The sequence below is a fragment of the Gastrolobium bilobum genome, unplaced genomic scaffold (assembly GCF_033153095.1).
Source record: "Gastrolobium bilobum isolate Gb01-03AN ecotype WA unplaced genomic scaffold, APGP_CSIRO_Gbil_v1 utg4504, whole genome shotgun sequence".
In the NCBI taxonomy this organism is placed as follows: Eukaryota; Viridiplantae; Streptophyta; class Magnoliopsida; order Fabales; family Fabaceae; genus Gastrolobium; species Gastrolobium bilobum.
Window position 1 is genome coordinate 486,327 of NW_026899275.1, and position 19,187 is coordinate 505,513.

The 19,187-nt window shown below is 32.8% G+C and overlaps 1 protein-coding gene and 1 non-coding gene across 2 annotated transcripts in view; one reads left to right on the forward strand and one right to left on the reverse strand.

The window, feature by feature from the left end:
* Positions 1–793: 793 nt before the first annotated feature.
* On the reverse strand, positions 794–900 carry LOC133289129 (small nucleolar RNA R71). Its single transcript, XR_009748450.1, has one exon. It is a non-coding gene; the product is annotated as a small nucleolar RNA R71 (small nucleolar RNA).
* Positions 901–2,005: 1,105 nt separating this feature from the next.
* Positions 2,006–19,187, forward strand: part of LOC133289115 (probable 3-hydroxyisobutyryl-CoA hydrolase 3) — a 33,300-nt gene continuing 16,118 nt past the window's right edge. The window contains exons 1-2 of the mRNA XM_061486988.1: positions 2,006–2,560; positions 2,603–3,007. Of these exons, the coding sequence (XP_061342972.1) occupies positions 2,006–2,560; positions 2,603–3,007 (960 nt within the window). The remainder of the gene's footprint in view (positions 2,561–2,602; positions 3,008–19,187) is intronic.

Here is a 19,187-nt window from a genome sequence, read left to right on the forward strand (position 1 = left end):
GGGAATTTGATCCTTCAACATTAGAAGTAACTAAAAACTGTTTAGATTGGACATTTTAAATTTCTGCAATTTAAATTCTGCATCAATTAAATTATGCATTAATTTTTTTTTTATAATTTGTTAATTTATTTATTTATTTATTTTATTTTTTATTTTTTATTTTTTATTTTTTATTTTTTTCTGCATTATATTTTTTTGTTTAAATTTTTTGTTTTTTGTTTTCTGCATTTTCTGCATAATCTTTTACTCTTAATTTATACGAGGTACTGTTAACCCACGATCCTTGCAATTTGATCGTGAGATAGAAAAGACAGCAAGAAAACTAAGAAAAAGCGCAAAAGAAAGAAAAGCAAAAGAAGGAAAAGCATCAAGCTCGACGGAACCAAAGGAAGAAACTATGGCTGACAACAACGCGTTTCAGAATCCTCCCAGAACTTTGGGAGATTACATGACTCCAGCCCGAGTTCCGCATACGGCGAGTATTGTTAGACCAATAGTGAATGCTAACAACTTCAAGCTTAAGCTAGCACTGTTACAATTCATTCAAAAAGAGCAGTTTGCTGGAGGAAGCACAGAAGATCCCTACAATCATCTTGATGATTTCCTCCTTTACTGTGATACATTAAAGATGAATGGAGTTTCTCGTGATGCCATCCTGCTCAGACTCTTCCCATGTTCGCTTAAAGAAGACGCAATAGCTTGGCTGCAGTCACTACCTGAAGGAAGCATCACCAGTTGGGACGACCTAGCAAGGAAGTTCTTGGCCAGATTTTTCTCGACTTCAAAGATGGCAAGACTCAAAGCTGAGATCACTGCTTTTGAACAAAAAGAAAGTGAAACCTTGTACGAGGCATGTGAAAGATTTAAAGGACTATTCCGGAAGTGTCCCCAACAAGGCATTGAAGCTTAAGAGAAAGGGAGAATCTTCTTCCAAGGAATGACGTCAAGCACAAGAACATTGGTGAATGCTGCAGCAGAGGGATCATTGAAAACAAAAACTCCAGAGGAAGTGCTAGAATTGTTGGAATCTTTAGCTTCTTAAGAGTTTGACAATACCCCAATCTCACGCAAAAGAGCAGGGATCATGAAGTTTGACGGCTATAATGCAATATTGGCCCAAAATGAACAAATACTACAAATTAGTAAGAAACAACAAGCACAATTAGATGCTCTTACAAAGTAATTTTCTAATTCTCAAGTTTCTTCTATTAATAATTCTCAAATTACTTGTGGTATTTGTGCAGAAACTCACGCGACTGAAGATTGCGATTACATGAGGACACCTGAGAATGCTGAAGTCAACGGAATTTGATACGATCAAAAGAACCAGAATAATCCGGGGAGGAACCAATATAGAAACAACTAAAATCAAGGGTGGAAAAATCAAAATCAACACCCAAGATTAAGTTACAAATCAAATCATCTGCTGAATCCTCCTTTACCAATGCAACAACAGCCCCCACCACAAGGTTACATTTTAGAGTGGAAGAAATCCTTTGCACAGCTGTCCAAAACTACCTCAGACTATATTCAAAATGCAAATGCCTTAAGAGATGAAACAAGAGCTTCTCTTCGGAACCTGGAAACGCAAGTTAGTCATCTGTCAAGACAATTCACTAAAAGAACTCAGGGCACCTTTTCGAGTAACACAGACACTAACCAAAACGAACAATGTAAGTCCATTGTTACCAGAAGTGGAATCGTGATCCAACCTATGGAAAACTCTCCAGTGGAGAAGAAGAAAGAAGTTGAACCTGCAGTTGAAGAGGAGAAGGAGGAAGATGTGGGAGAAGATGAAAAGAGCAGTCCAAAAAAGAAGCTGTTCAAATGAGAGAAAAAGAAAGCTCTGGACAGGCAACCAAAGCTGGTGGATCCGTCTCCTTATGCACGAGTTCCATACCCTCAGAGGTTGAAACAAGAAATCCAGAAACAACAATACACAAAATTTCTGGATATCTTCAAGAAGTTGCAAGTAAACATTCCTTTCGCAGAAGCCCTGGGAAGGATGTCGAACGATGCAAAATTCATGAAAGATCTTCTGTCAAAGAAGCGCAAGTTGAAGGAGTGCGAAACAATGGCCTTAACTGAAGAATGCAGTGCAATCATCCAGAAGAAACTTCCTCCCAAGCTAAAAGATCCGGGTAGCTTCAGCATTCCTATAGCCATAAGAAATATCGAAGTAGGAAAAGCATTATGTGATTTGGGAGCAAGAATAAATTTGATGCCATTTTCCATATGCAAGTCTCTCGAAATCAGAGAGCTAAAACCAACTACAGTTTCTCTCCAATTAGCTGACAGATTGATCAGACGACCTGATGGGGTTATAGAGGATGTTTTAGTAAAAATTGTCAAATTTATTTTTCCTGCAGTTTTTTTAATCCTGAATATGGAGGAAGATGCAGAGATTCCTATACTACTCGGAAGGCCCTTCCTAGCTACTGCAAGAGCAATGATCGATGTGGAGCAAGGGAAGCTGATGTTGAGGATGAATGAAGAGACATTCACCATTGATGTCTTCGAGTCAATGAAGCATCCGTCTGATGGAGGAGACTGTTTCATGGTTGACATAATTCAAGAAGCAGTTGATGACACGATGAAATAGGAGAGTTCCCCGCTTGAGTTAGAGAAAATCAACGAAGAAACTGAACTTGTTGATAAAGAACAAGAACCAGTGGTGGAAGAGCTTGAGAAAAAGAAAGATGACCTCCCTCTTGGAACACTAAAGGTGGAGCTTAAGGAGCCGCCTACAAATTTGAAATATGCTTCCTTTGGTGACAAAAACACTTATCCGGTCATCATCAACGTTGAATTAACAACCATGGAAGAAGACAAGCTTCTCATGGTGTTGAAGAAATACAAAGCGGCCATAGGATGGTCTTTCTCTTATTTCAAAGGTATAAATCCTTCCTTTTGTACTCATAAAATTCTAATTGAAAATAATGTTAAACCTGTTAGGCAGCCACAAAGGAGACTCAATCAAACCATGAAAAAGGTTGTGAGGAAAGAGGTAGTTAAACTGTTAGATGCAGGAATGATCTAACCTATATCCGACAGTGCATGGGTAAGACTAGTACAAACTGTACCCAAGAAAGGTGGAGTCACTGTGGTAAGAAACGAGAACAATGAGCTGATTCCAACAAGGACAGTCACCAGGTGGAGGATGTGTGTTGATTATAGAAGACTAAATGCAGCCACTCGCAAGGACCACTTCCTCATTCCCTTCTTGGACTAGATGTTGGAAAGACTAGCTAGCCATGTATACTACTGCTTCTTAGATAGGTACTCGGGCTACAATCAAATAGCAGTAGCTCCAGAAGATCAAGAGAAGACATCATTCACATGCCCCAACAGAGTCTTCGCTTACTAGAGGATGCCCTTCGGTCTATGCAACGCTCCAACAACTTTTCAAAGAGGAATCCACTAGTTCCTAACTCTCAACGCGATTATTTTTTTTAGATTTAAATTAGTTGCTGGGGACAACAACATTTAAATCTGGGAATGGGAAGCGCGTAGTCCATTAGTGGGTATTGCTAAATGAATCGGGGAAACTGCATGAGTATACACGGAACATTCGGCTAGTACAGGGAACTATCTCAACCTTTTTCTTTTTCTTTAATGCAATTTGAATTTGATTATTTTTTTAGAGTTTTAAAATAATAAAAACCCCAAGCCACTATTTTGTGAAAATTAAGAAAATTTTACTCAGTGCTTTTAAATGGAAAAATTGCAGGAATTTTAATCAGTGATTGATTCAGAGCATGATGATGCACTCACATAAATTTTCATAATGAGCATAAATGTAATGGTTTTCATAATTCATTGAATATTCTCTGTAGTGATGAAAATTTTTTAAGAGAAAGAATAGGGGAATTACTATACATTCATAGCCGTGAGATTTTGAGCCTATACAGAAATTTTTTATTGAGTGTGCATCCCACTGTATGAAAGACTCTAGAACTTGCTTTGTTTCTTGCTTGAATTGGTATGTGATATATTCTATGGATATGATTAAGGCATATTTTTTCTTTAAACTAGATGGCCAAATAGCCAACTATTGCTGACATTCCTTAGTTAAACCCTTTTGAGTCTAGGCCAGATTATTCTTTGAAAACCTATGAAGATGAATAAGCCACTTTCCGTGTAAATCCTCACCTTATTAGAGATTAACTTTCAGATTTGAATTGACGAACAGATGATAATTAATTGATTACATAAATTATGATGTATGGGAGTACAGGGTAAAAGGGAAAAGCTAAGGAAGTAAGGTTGGTTAGAATGAAAAAGAAACAAACACAGAAAAGGAAAATTACTCAGAAAGAGGAAAAAGAAAAGAAGTGAAAAGAAAGAAGAAAACTTGTTCTGAGAAAAGAGAACGACAAACAAGAGAAAAGTTCAAAAGAAAAAGAAGAAGAATGGACCAAAAAGAAGGAGAAAGTTGTTTACAAATTGTTAAACGATTAAATTTATTCCTCTTTGAATCTCGATTTTAATCTTGGAGCTCATTCTCTAATTTTCCCTTCCTTCAACCAGGCCAAGTTATAACCCTAAACAAGACCTCTTGATCTGTGAGATATGTCACAATAACTATGGATAGCGAGAATATAATCAAGCCTATGGTAGTGTTGATTCAGTGGGATACGAGTGAAACACCAACCCTCTAAACAGTTGAGTGTAAGTGAATCGAATTCCTAGTGAGGGAGTGTTTCAGGAAATTTTCCTTATTCTTGACCTTAAGAAATTTTGTTGCAGCTTTTAACTGATGAATTTTGAATCTTGTTGATTGATGTATCATTCCTTAGAATCCGAATGCTCTGTAATCATGTCTCTGATTGAGTCATTCCTGTCAAAATTCCATGCAATTGAAATTTCCCACTCCATATTCCCTTAGTTTTATTCTGATTGATTGTTGAGGACAACAATATTCAAATTTGTGAATGTTTGATAAACCCTTAGTTTACCATGTTTTTATGCTAAATTCTACAAGAATTATATGGTAGATTGCATGGAATCAAGGTGTAATATGATAAAATCATAAAGATTTGAAAATTGAGCTAATTTTTTGATATCTTGCTAATTTTGAAGGTAAATCCACAAGATTTGGTGCTAAAAAGTGATAAAGGAATCATAACAAATATTTGAAGCCCAATATGCAGGATCTTAAACAAAAACAGAAACAAATCAAGATTTGATTGGGAATTGATAGAGATTCATGGGGAGATTTGATGAATAATTAAAAGATATGTCTTCAAAGGTTATAAATAGGGAGCTTGGGGTCAATGGAATGGACTAATTCACCAATCCAGAGAATTACACAAAGATTTGAGGGAGAAATCCTGTTGCAGAGCATTGGAGCACTGAGGAACCAAGTTAACATCACACCAATGAAGGCTTGGGGTTCTCTTTTCTTTATTATTTCTTTTCAATTCAGTATGCTAGGCTAGACTTTTATGTAGTTAGGGGTAGATGGAACCCAATTGAATCATATGCTTTGAATTAAATTGTCTCCGAATTCTTTTCTTTTTATAATTGAATAAATTTATTTGTCTTTAATGCTTTCTATGAGTTTTCTCCTTATAGAATGATTTAGGAGAATTGTATGACAATAGGGATGTTGGTGCATGAACCCTTACTTAGTAAATTTATCATAATCCTTGTGATGTAGGGATAGACATAAGGCAATTGTGCAATCTTTAAATTCTTGATCTTAATGCATGTTTTCTTGGGGAAAAATCGGGGAACTAGAGTTCTTTCAAGATCACATAGATTTAGGGTAACAAGGAATTGAGCCCTAATTAACTTAGAAATAATTGATTGGCATTATATTAAGAACGGATTCTTAACAATTTAATTCATTGCATATAGAGGAGTTTGGGGGAAGTCAAAATCTTAACTACGGTTGTTTTAAATCTTTAATCAATCATCTTTTCAATTGCTTTCTTATTTTGAATTTTAATTTGCATGTTATTAATTATTTTTAATTTCACTTCTCTTCATCTCAATCTTTGTTGTCCAACTAAATCGTTGTTAGCGAACTAGTGCTAAGTCCGAACATTTAAATTTCTGTCAAAGCTGGGTCAAGTTCGCACCTTTAAATTTCTGTCAATCCGGGTTCAAGTCCGCACCTTTAAATTTCTGTCAAGTCGGGTTCAAGTCCGTACCTTTAAATTTCTGTCAAGCCGGGTTCAAGTCCGCACCTTTAAATTTCTGTCTAAGCCGGGTCTACTCTTCTGCACCTTTAAATTTCTGTCCAAGCCGGGTCTACTCTTCTGCACCTTTAATTTTATGCCAAGGCGGGTCTACTCTCCCGCACCTTTAATTTTATGCCAAGGCGGGTCTACTCTCCAGCGCCTTTAATTTTTCTATCAAGGCGGGTCCACTCTCCCGCGCCTTTAAATTTTCTCTCAAGACGGGTCCACTCTCCCGCGCCTTTAAATTTCTGTTAAGACGGTCCATTCTCCCGCACCACTTATTTTTAGCTCAATTCAGGTCCATTTTCCTGAACCATTTATTTTTAAGCTAAATTTGGGTCCCTTGTCCCACAACTGATTATTGAGATTAATTTAGCCGGGACGGCTTGTTAATCTTATAATTTTGGGTTATTTTAACTGTGACAGTTTGATAACTCGAAATTGATAGCTTATCTAGAGCATACTTATTTTTTCCTATTTAAGCTGGGATCTCAATTCCGCATATATTTTACCTTTTAGGCCCCCGCGCCATCACCGTTTACCTATTGAGCTCCTACGCTCGTCATTTCTGTCCTTCACTCATTAAAGCTGGGTCCCATGTCCCATAACTGAGATTAATTTAGCCGTGACGGCTTGTTAATCTTATAATATAATTTTGGGTTATTTTAACTGTGACAGTTTGATAACTTGAAATTGGCAGCTTATCCCGCACATACTTATTTTTTCCTATTTAAGCCGGGATCTCAATTCCGCATATATATACCTTTTAGGCCCCCATGCCATCATTGTTTACCTTTTGAGCTCCTACGCTCGTCATTGCATATATTTATACCTTAATATCCACACTTCATATGTTTCCCGGACAAAAAATGAGAGTTCACGTCTTTACTTATACTTTATACTGATAATATGAAAATTACAGTTCTTCATATTTTCTACTAAAGATAAGTAAAGAGGGGCAGCTGTAACCACTCAATTTTGTCCTCACACGTAAAAAAAAAATGTGAACCTTTTATTTTGGAGTATATTATTATCATTATTATTTATTTTTTATAAGAAAAAAAGAAAAAATGGGAAAAAGAAATGAAGGAAAATAGAGATTAAAAAAGAGTAAAAAGAAATTAAGTAAAAATAGAGAGATATTGATACAAAAAAAGGAGTTCAGATTTTATCATTTAATAATAATAATGATACCTTTCTTAATGGAAAGGAAACGTTGTTGGGCTGTTCTCAAACCCCATACACCCATCATCATTCATGATAACAATTGATCCCATTTGTCAAGCTGCGTTACCTTGGAGAAAACAAAGCAGAAGGCGCTACAGAGCAGAGATAGGGCCATGTAACATGTAAGAGTGACAACAGAAGGGTTGAAAGGGCGGTTTAAAACAAAAAAAAAATATTATTCAGTTGAAGTTCCACCGCCTTCGTCCATATATAAAAAAGAGAGGGAAGACTCTTTTTTTTTATCGGAATAGGGAGGTGAAAAAAGATCAAGAGAATATACCAATCCTATTTTCATCTTCATCACAAAAAGATCCAGGACTAAGCTAATATCCTTAACCATGTCGATCAAATCCATGAGATTCTGCTGAACCTTTTCCATCATTTGTCATTTTCTTATCACTTGTATCTACCCACCATTTGCCAACCACTGTTGACTGAGGCAACCTCCAAGAGTCACATATTTCGATCCAGATGTCTTGTGCCTATCATCCATTTATGTTGTTGATGAAATCTTCTTTTTAATGACTCTGTTGTTAAAATCTCAAAGATAATAGTTGTGGTTAATAGTTTACAAGGAGTACCTGTTCAGTTTCTCTCCGTCGTTGGATTCTAAGTTCTTCAGAAACAAATGTGGAGAACAAGGAAAAGGTGGTTCAATATAAAATTAGCAAACTTCAGCTTTGTTGATCTAGGCAGGTACACTATCACGATGCAATGTTGCCATGTTGCATGTTTTAATATTTTAATATTGCATTGTTTCTTTGTATCTTCTAATTCATGTTAAATAGATTATTTTAATGGGTCATTAAACATAAGCTCCATGTCCCTGCACATTCACGATTCAGTGTTCCCTTTTCTTTTAATTAACTTCTACTTCTTCTCATTATAATAATGAAGGTAACATAATACTTTTTTTTCGTTTATTTTATTATAAAAGAAAAGGAAATATTCTAATATTATAGTTTAGTAAACGTTAGTTTTTTTATGGTTTGCACTTTTAGGAAATGATGTTGCAATTTCTCAAGTAATATTTCTTTACATTACACTAATAATGACGTAAAATCCAGTTAGATTTTATTAATATTTCTAAATAAAAATTATCATACATGGGTAATTTAACCGTGACGGTTTGTTAATCCCATGGATTTTGTTTTCGATCATTTTGGCCGAGACGGCTTGGAGATTCAAAAGTCATTTAAGTTTATCATAAAATAACATGAAATATATGTTAAAAGGATTAGCTGAGTTGTGACAGTTTGTTAATCCCATTATTTTTAAATCATTTCGACTGTGATGGTCCGATGATTTTAAACAATTTTGGAAATAATAAACAAACAAACGAATAATCGTAATATTTTTATTACTGAGTTCGGGTTAGTTTAGACAATAAAGAATATAAAAATTAGTTTGATAGTCAATTGACATGGGAGTCAGCTGAGCCGTGACGGCTCGTTAACTCCACATATTTATTTTGACTCATTTTGACCGTGACGGTTTGGTGATTCAAAATTAAATCAAATTTATCCCAAAATTTACGATAAGAAAAATAATAATATGAATATTATTATTCTTTTAAATAAAAGGATTAGATGAGTTGAGACAGCTTGTTAATCCTACAATTATCGTTTCAGATTATTTTAGCTGTGACAGTGTGATAGTCTGAAACCATCAAGTCCAAAACTTTCAAATTAAAACTACTTTCAAAATAAAATAAAATCAATCAACACACAAATATTTTCTACAGAACGACGTAGCTTTGAGTTCCCTATTGTACCGAGGGATACGTCGGAGCGGAACCATCCCGTCAAGCACAAAAATAAAATTTCAAAATTAGTTTTCTTTTCCAACGATATATTTTATTTATTTAGGGTGAAATAAATATTTAAAATATTATCAATAATTTGCACAATTAATATAAGGTAACCGTTTTTAACGGACGATGTAGGGTGCTAATACCTTCCCTACTCCCAATCGACTCCCGAATCCATTTCTTTTGTTTTCAAAGACCATTTGTCTTTAAAAAAGGTTTTTCCAATGTTTTCCTAAATAAACCTTGGTGGCGACTCCATTGTTTTAACCATGCAATATTCTCTCGTCGTCACGTCGCGATACGGTTGCGACAGAATACTTTTGGCAGATTGATCCTAAATCAACTTTAACAAGTTAGGAAGTGATAAACCCTTGGTTTACCATGGTTTTAGGGTTAACCATACTTAAAATATATCATGAATTGCATGGAAATTAGGGTTTTATACCGTGAAGTCACAATAATTGAATATCTTGCTAACATGTTGTCATATTTCTTATTTCAAAGGATTTTTGACATCTATTATGGCCCTTTGGAACCAAAAGAAAGCAACAAGAGGAGTTGAAGCCTCAAGGAAGCAAGATTCCAAGCATCTGCAAGCTGGAAGAGGATGTTTTGGCGTCCAAGAAGAACATTTAAACGCTCTAAATGAAGAAAACCACAATAACTCCCTGGACCAGAGCGTTTTGGCGGCCAAACAGAGCGCCAAAATGCTCCAGAAGCAACCAGAAACCCTTCGAAAAGGATGTTTTGGCGCCCAACAGCACGCCAAAACGCCCATAGGCAGACAACAACACATTGTGAGAACGTTTTAGCGCACAAAAAGCACGCTAAAACGTCTATGCACGGCGAAATCTAAATTCAAAAGAGATCTTATATCTTTATCAAGATATGCGTCAGATTTTACAAAAAATACAAAGTGGAAACAAATCAATCTTGGTTGAGAATAGATATAAATCCATGGGAAGATATGATGGAAGATCACAACAAAGATTCAAGGCTCAAATCTGTCAACCAATCTTCAAGATCTTAAATGTAAAGAGGAAACAATTGTAGAATTAATTATAAATCTGATATAGATTCGTTGGGAGATTGAATGAAGGATACAACTCCAATGATTATAAATAAGAAGCTGAGGGTCAAGACCAAAACACCAATTCACAAACCAGAGAACTACATAGAGACCTGAAGGAGGAATCCTGTTGTGGAGCGCTGGAACACTAAGGAACCAAGTCAACATCACACCAATGGAGGCTTGGGGTTCTCTTTTTTTTATTATTGTTTTTCAATTCAGTATGCTAGGCTAAACTTTTATGTAGTTAGGGGTAGATGGAACCCAATTGAATCGTTTATGTTTATGAATTAAATTTTCTCTGAATTCTTTTCTTTTTATAATTGAATAAATTTATCTGTTTTTAATGCTTTCTATGAGTTTGCTCCTTATAGAATGATTTTGGAGAATTGTATGGCAATAGGGATGTTGGTGCATGAACCCTGATTGGATAAATTTATCATAATCCTTGTGATCTAGGGATAGACATAGGGTAATTGTGCAATCTTGGAATTCTTGACCTTCATGCATGTTTTCTTGAGGAATAATCGGGGAACTAGAATTCTTTCAAGATCACATAGATTCAGGGTAACGAGGAATTGAGCCCTAATTAACTTAAATAGAATTGATTGGCAATATATTAAGAAAAGGTTCTTGACTCTTTAATTCATAACATAACGAGGATATTGGGGGAAGTCGAAACCCTAACTACGCTTGTTTTAATTCGTAATCAATCATCATCTTTTTCAATTGTCTTTTTAATTCTGAATTTTCATTAATTGAAGGTTATTACTAGTTTTTAATTTTTAAGTTCTTCAAATATAATTCTCTTCATCTAAATTCTTGATTGTCCAACTAAAACGCGATTAGTGAACTAGTGCTTGAAATTCCGATCCTCGTGGGAACGATCTCGTACTCCGGTACACTTTATTACTTTACGACCGGTGCACTTGCCGAGTCGCAACAGGAAGCCTTAAGTACAACATAGAACCTTAATGAAATTCTAGACTATGAATATTGATGATGTGAATGCTATGAGAACAGATCCGTGACTTTGCTGGACATTGTTAATACATGTGACCCCTTGGACACCGAGTTGTGAGGGAGGATTTAGCTTGACATGTAAGCTTCTGGTCCTCGGATTGATCTGTTGCTTGTTCCACCGACCTCCATGGGAGGGTGGTTTATGTGCATGGTATGCCTTTATTAAAATGATATATGCCTGAGATATGTGGTTATGCATGTTGATGTAATGTATGGATGTGATGTTGATTACTTACACGATCAGGCTGTGACCCTGGTGTATATTGTCCGATTATATTGCCTGAACATGAACATGCATCATATTTAGTGTTTTGAACTTATTATATACTTGTAAGTGAGCTTGGGGCGGAAGAGTCCTTGAGGATCCCTTGTTTTACTGAGATTTTTTTTTAGAGATCTCACCCCGTGTGGGGCACATTTTCAGGTATAGGTACCTCTGAGGTTGAGACCTCTGGTGGCAGGAAACCGGAGTTGAGCTGATGTATGCATGCCTATATGTTATCGCATTTGGATTTATATTTGCCATGTTACTTCTATATGGCTATTGTACTTGAGACATGATCTTATTATGTTGTTCTATTTGGTAAGCATGAAGGTTGTCCATGCCACATGGGTATAATCTATGTTTATTTCAGACTCTAGTTGTAATACTGTATCAGGATATTGTCCGGTCTACGTGTTGTAGTTTCGTGACTTGATACTTGTTTATACTATGAGGTTATTCAGTGGAGTTATTATTGCAATTTACATACAGGCGATATTTAAAAAGAAAAAGAATAAGTAAATCCACTTGGTAAATATGATAAGTTTCATATTTGGAAAATGTTAGCTTCCACATTAATTGAGCTGCGCTATTACCATTTATATGTTTAATACTCGGGTGCACACGGGATGTTACATACAATATGATCATCATACTAATGGTGTATTAAAGTGTATTTATTCCTTTATTTATGTTTAAAATATCCTTATGCTCCTAAAGTTGTAGTAGGTATTTGACAACCTATATCCTCATGCTCCTGAAATATCAATAGATGTTTTGAAAATCCTTATTGGATATTTGACAACCTATATCCTCCTACTTTTGAAGTAGCAGTGAGTTTTTGGTTAGGGATATGATATTTTACCTATCTTTTTTCATGCTTACTCTACCTATTGGATCAAAATCTCAATAGGAGAGAGAAAAAGTGAATGTTAGTTAATATTTCGATCTAACGGTGTTGAAGATGAATAGGTAAGGTTGGCACAAAAAAAGGTAGGTAAAATATCCTATCCCTTTTGGTAATCCTTATTATTATTTAAGAATTTTTCAGTATATTATTATGGCAAATATTGCAAAGCCAAAATTTCACATCCTCGAAATGGATGAAAATAGTTATAATTTTAGACATGCTGGTTTAAAGCATTTTCTGAAGCAAATGTCAAATCTATGAATGACTCTATGCATTTTGCATTTTGAGGGCTATAAGCACACACAAGGATATACCCTTGAAGAGATGGCAGAAAATCTAACCTTGGCCTAAACTATGGCAAGAGAACAAAGCAAAAGAATGAGCTAATAAAAATTATGTCATTGTAGTGGCATGACTGGACACAGGTTGCACCTTTGTTGTGCGTCAAAGTTTTTTGTCAATTTATACGAGTGAGGGCAATAATATCTTTTTTGGTTCTTACTCTTGAAGTAGCAAATACATCTTCAAATTCAATTAAAAGAGCAATATATTTTATTATTTTGTTTAAAAATTAAAAGAGCAATTTTATTATTGCAGACACAAATTTTTAGGAATATTTTTTTAACTACATCGCCTACCGTAGGGCTTAATTACTTTGATAATTTGTGGAATTTAAAGTAGGATTTAATTTCTTTGATACTTTTGGTACAATAAAAGATTGTCTGACCCAGTGAAGTGATGTGAACCGTTGAATTTAATTATTTGGCACAATTGTAACTTGTCGATTACAATGCATAAAGATGGGCCTTGGAAAATAAAAAATTAAAACAATTAATAAGATAGTGATAGGCCTGAAATTGTGAAATAATAATTATTCTTAACTATAGGTTTCAAAATTTTGATTATTGATAATGGAAAAAATAACAAAAGAATAATCATCTTTATATAACTCTTGATTACTATTTTTTTATATTAAGTTGAATTTTTTTTCTTTTTTGTTTATATTCTTTTATTTTTAATACATTTAAAATTTTATTTAAATTTTTTTTTTGGTGACGTTGCCCCTAAACCCTGATATTAAATATGTATATATAAATAAAATTTCTTAGCTCCATCACTGTATATAACGTTCAACCCTTTCTTTGTGGATATGAGGGATCTTATATAGTTGTTGTTGATGAAGAAAACCATGATGAATTCTGGTAACAAGGGACATAGCGAGACTAGGGTGTCGTGTCTTAGTGTTAAAACTATCATTTTAGGAAATAGGATGCTATATATTTAATGTTTGAGTAAAACTTGAGTTACTATTTTGTCTCGTATCAATAAACGAAATATGGGGGTGAGTGATTCCCGAGGACTGCTCCCTAATAATATGCTTGCAGGAATAGGTAGAAAAGATGGGTTTTACAATAGTTATGTTGTAGGAAAATTGATTGTGTACTGTTATAGAGATTCGTTTTGCGTGTCATAATTTTTATTTTTATTTTTTTTCAAAAAATGTGAGCCCTACAAAATGTTGTGTGTGTAAAAAAATTTGTTGTGTCATGTTAAATGACAAATGCAAAACCCATATATATATATATATATATATATATATATATATATATGAAAAATGTGTCATTTCTCTCTAAAGAGATAGGACTCACATTTAAAAAATTTCTCACTCATTCTCTCTTCCATGATTTATCTCATTCTCTCACTTAAAATGATACAACTTTGTGTCTTTCAAAATGATACACATTTTTTCCATATATATATATATATAGGTAGGATATTCTTACACCGACGTAAGAGTTAGAAGTCTTACACTCAATCTTGATCATTGATCCACTTGTATCCAATGGTTTACATTAATAAAAAATTAGAGTACTTAGATATAAGTGGGATCAATGGACAAGTTTGAGAATACACTGATGTAAAATGATCCTGACCCATATATATATATGGAGAGAGATCACTTGACTCAAGAGTAAGACTTATATATGGAGAGAGATCATTTGAGACCGGTGTCAAATTTTAGAATTTGACACCAAATCTTAACTGATTTTCGCCAATCTACGATAATCATTTATTGTAAATTAATGGTTAATTAATAAATTTGATTCTCAATAAATGATAATCGTTGATTTACAAAAATTAACGGTTAGCATTTGGTGTCAAATTTTAAAATTTAACACCGGTGTCAAAAGGTCATATTCCGTATATATATATATATATATATATATATATATATATATATATATATAGAGAGAGAGAGAGAGAGAGAGAGAGAGAGAGAGAGAGACAAGATATTCTTACACCAGTGTAAGAATTAGAAGTCTTACTCTCAATCTTGATTATTGATCCACTTATATCCAATGGCTCACATTACTAAAAAATCAAAGTTCTTGAATATAAGTGAGATCAATGGTAAAGATTGAGAGTGTAACTTACATTGATGTAAAATGATCATGACCCATATGTATATATATATATGTGTGTGTGTGTGTGTGTGTGTGTGTGTGTGTGTGTGTGGTAGGATATTGTAACAACCAAGTTGTGTTACTACCATGTTACTACCAATCAATTTCACCGTTAGATCGCTTATGTTGATCCAACGGTTATATTTATTTTCATCTTTGTATGGTCATGATTTTTCAAATTTAATACTTTATATTTATTTCCACCTTTGTATGGTTATGATTTCTCATATTTAATGCTTTTACTTTAAATATGGGGAATTATAACCATATAAAGATGGAAGTAAATATAACCATTGGATCAACATAAGCGATCTAACGGTGAGATTGATTGGTAGTAACATGATAGTAACACAACTTGGTTGTTACAATATTTTCCCTCTATATATATATATATATATATATATATATATATATATATATATATATATATATATATATATATATATATATATATATATATATATATATATGAGGTAGAATCCTTTGACACCAATGTCAAATTTCAAATTTGACACTGGTGTCAAAGAGCTGTTAGATCAAAAAAGATCAATGGTGTCACATGCTTGTAAATCAGAGTCGTTGATCTTTTTTGATCTAACGACTCTCAGATAAGGTGTCAAATTTGAAATTTGACATTGGATTTTAAATTTGACACCTCACATGATAGCCATTAGATCAAAAAAGATCAATGATGTCATATGCTTACAAATCAGAGTTATTGATCTTTTTTGATCTAACGGCTCTTAGATGAGTTGTCAAAGGATCCTACCTCTATATATATATATATATATATATATATATATATATATATACACACACATATATATATATATATATATATATATATATATATATATATACATGAGTGTGTAAAATCATTTCTGTAGCCGCTTTACGTACGATATATGTACGGCTATGATTCCCCACATTTAATGATTTCATCATTTGTATGATTATGATTCTTCGAATTTAATGCTTTCAAGTATATATATGATAAGTATTTGATTGCTGCACATACAGCAGTTGCAAAAATATAAATTCCACATATATATATATATATATATATATATATATATATATATATATATTTATTAAGGATTAATTAAAGGGTTTAACTTTTCTTATGTTGTAGGATTGTAGGAGATAAAAAAAGTAGAGAAAAGTTAAATGTGGGTCTCATATTTTATATTAAAAAAGAAAAGAAAAATTAATTGGCACGGAAAACGAATTTGTGTAGGAAAATGGGAGTATCTCATGTGGCATGAGAGTATTATTTCCCTTAATTAAATTCTTTAATGACACTTGCATTGCATGTTCATTAACTACTATGCGATCTTAGTATAAATCGAACTCCGATGAAGACATTTCCATATAGGAAAAGACTTCATATAGCGTGCTCAATGCCTTACTGAGCTATTACGTAATTCAAATGACGTAGATGGTAGTCACAGGAAAGGAAATAAAATATACGATCGAAAAGACTTCATATAATGAAGTCGATGCCATAAATTATTTAATGACACTTGCATTGCATGTTCATTAACTACTATGCGATCTTTGTATAAATCGAACTCCGATGAAGACATTGCCATATAGGAAAAGACTTCATATAGCGTACTCAATGCCTTACTAAGCTATTACGTAATTCAGATGACGTAGATGGTAGTCACAGAAAAGGAAGTAAAATATACGATCGAAAAGACTTCATACAACGAAGTCGATGCCATATATATATATATATATATATATATATATAGGGAAAAATGTGTATAATTTTAAAGGATGTAAAGTTGTGTCATTTTAAGAGAGAGAAAGAGATAGATTAAGGAGGAGAGAGAGTTGACAAAAAAAAATAAAAGTGTGGGTCCCACCTCTTTGTGAGAGTGAAAGGATGTAAGTTGTATAATTTTAAATGATAGACACTTTTCCCATATATATATATATATATATATATATATATATATATATATATATCAAATTTGAAATTTTATATCTCATTTTGAGAGCTGTTAGATAAAAAAATTAATAATGTCATATGCTTACAAATCAGAGTTGTTATCTTTTTTTATTAAGTAAATACCATTTTTGGTCCTCAGCAAATTTCACGATGCCCGCTTTAGTCCCTAGCAAATAAAAAGGCTCATCGTGGTCCTTAAGAAATTCAAAATGGACCCATTTTAGTCCTTTTAGGGACTAATTTGGATCTTTTTTGAATTTGTGAGAGACCATGATTTCAACTAAATGAGTCCATTTTGAATTTCTTAGGGACCACGATGGGCCTTTTTATTTGCTGGGGACTAAAACAGGCATCGTGAAATTTGCTGAGGACCAAAAAGGGTATTTACTCTTTTTTATTTAATGGCTCTCAATGCCAAATTTGACATCTCATATGAGAGTCATTAGATCGAAAAAGATCAATGATGTCATAGGCTTACAAATCAGAGTCGTTGATATTTTTTTGATCTAACGGCTCTTAGATGTGGTGTCAAACTTTAAATTTAACACTGGTGTCAAAAGATCTTATCCATATATATATATATATATATATATATATATATATATTAAGGAGTAATTAAATTATTTAATGACACTTGCATTGCATGTTCATTAACTACTATGCGATGTTAGTATAAATCGGAACTCCGATGAAGACATTGCCATCTTTTTTCTATTTTCTTTAGATTATTTCTTATAATTTCATAACTTTTCCATAGACTAATTCAAAGTTCAGTGCAAGTTCAAGATTAAAATTTTAAACTCCTCCAGAAAAACATTGCCATCTTATATTTTGCCATTCAACCAGCATAAGTATATTATATCATTGGAAACATTTTATTTAGATAAAATTCATTTTACGTTCCTAACAAAAAATACGGTCTTCGCCTTCATTCTTTACAAAAAAAAATACTCATATTAATATTTTTTTAGGGATTAAATTGAGTCATTATTGAATTTTTGAAAAATTATATTTTCAAAGAACTAAAATTATAAAAGGATCAAAAATTAATTTTTTTTTTAAGAAATAAAAAGAAGAATCGTGTTATTTTTTTCAGGCACATGAAAATAGCTTTACTCTTTTATTTACACAAGGGTCTTGCTAACCAAAATAAAACGACAATGCCAAACTCCTTTGCCATTTATCTTTTATGGATTTTGTATTTATCATTTAACATGACACAATAAATTTTCTTACACAGATAACATTTTGTAACGTCCACACTTTATTATATATGGCATCGACTTCATTATATGAAGTCTTTTCGATCGTATATTTTATTTCCTGTAACTACCATCTACGTCATCTGAATTACGTAATAGCTCAGTAAGGCATTGACTACGCTATATGAAGTCTTTTCCTATATTTTCCTGTCAAATCTATTGCACTATTGTCAGCACAAAATCCGGCGGTCCCCATGTCCCGCATGTGAAATGAATATTATTTATTCATCTTAGATCTATAATCAAAGAGTTTATTTTGTCATTAACACACGTAACAATTCTTTAAAAGAAAAAAAAAGCATTTGTCCTTTCACAGGACAAATCATCACCTCATTTAAAAAATAAAATAAAATATAGAATATTGTTTTTTTTTGGTTGATAATATTATGTTATTTTAAATGAAATGATAATATTTCACTTAATATTTAAAATAATTTATTTTATAAAAAATCTCTTATTCTTCCTCTGACTATAAACATACGTTGTTTTACTTAAAGAAAGAAGTATTTATTTCTTTAAAAGGTTTATTTTTTTTAAAGTTACTTTAAATAATTTTATTTAATGTTCGTCTGAACGACGTCGTTTTGGAGCAAAATTTATGTTGTATTTGTAATTTTAATTTATTTCGGGATTATAATAGTCTTTATCATTCTAATTTTTTAATTTTTCAACCTGAAAACAATGCCGTTTCGGGAAAAATTAGATAAAATTATCTAAAATAACATTAGATATTTTTTCCCTTCTTTAAATGACAAAATAATATGTCATTTTAAATAAAATAACTGTGTTTTATGCTAAAGACTTGTTACACAGTGATAGATCAAGTTAAAAGTTATTGATGGAAATGTTTTTAATTTAAATATTAAGTGAAACACTATCATTTCACTTAAAATAATACAATATTTTATCACAAATACTTTTCCCTTGTTAAAAATATCATAGAACTCTCCGCAGATCTTTAATTTGGTATTCGTTTGATTATAAATAGAGCGTTTTATTGAATCAAATATGCAT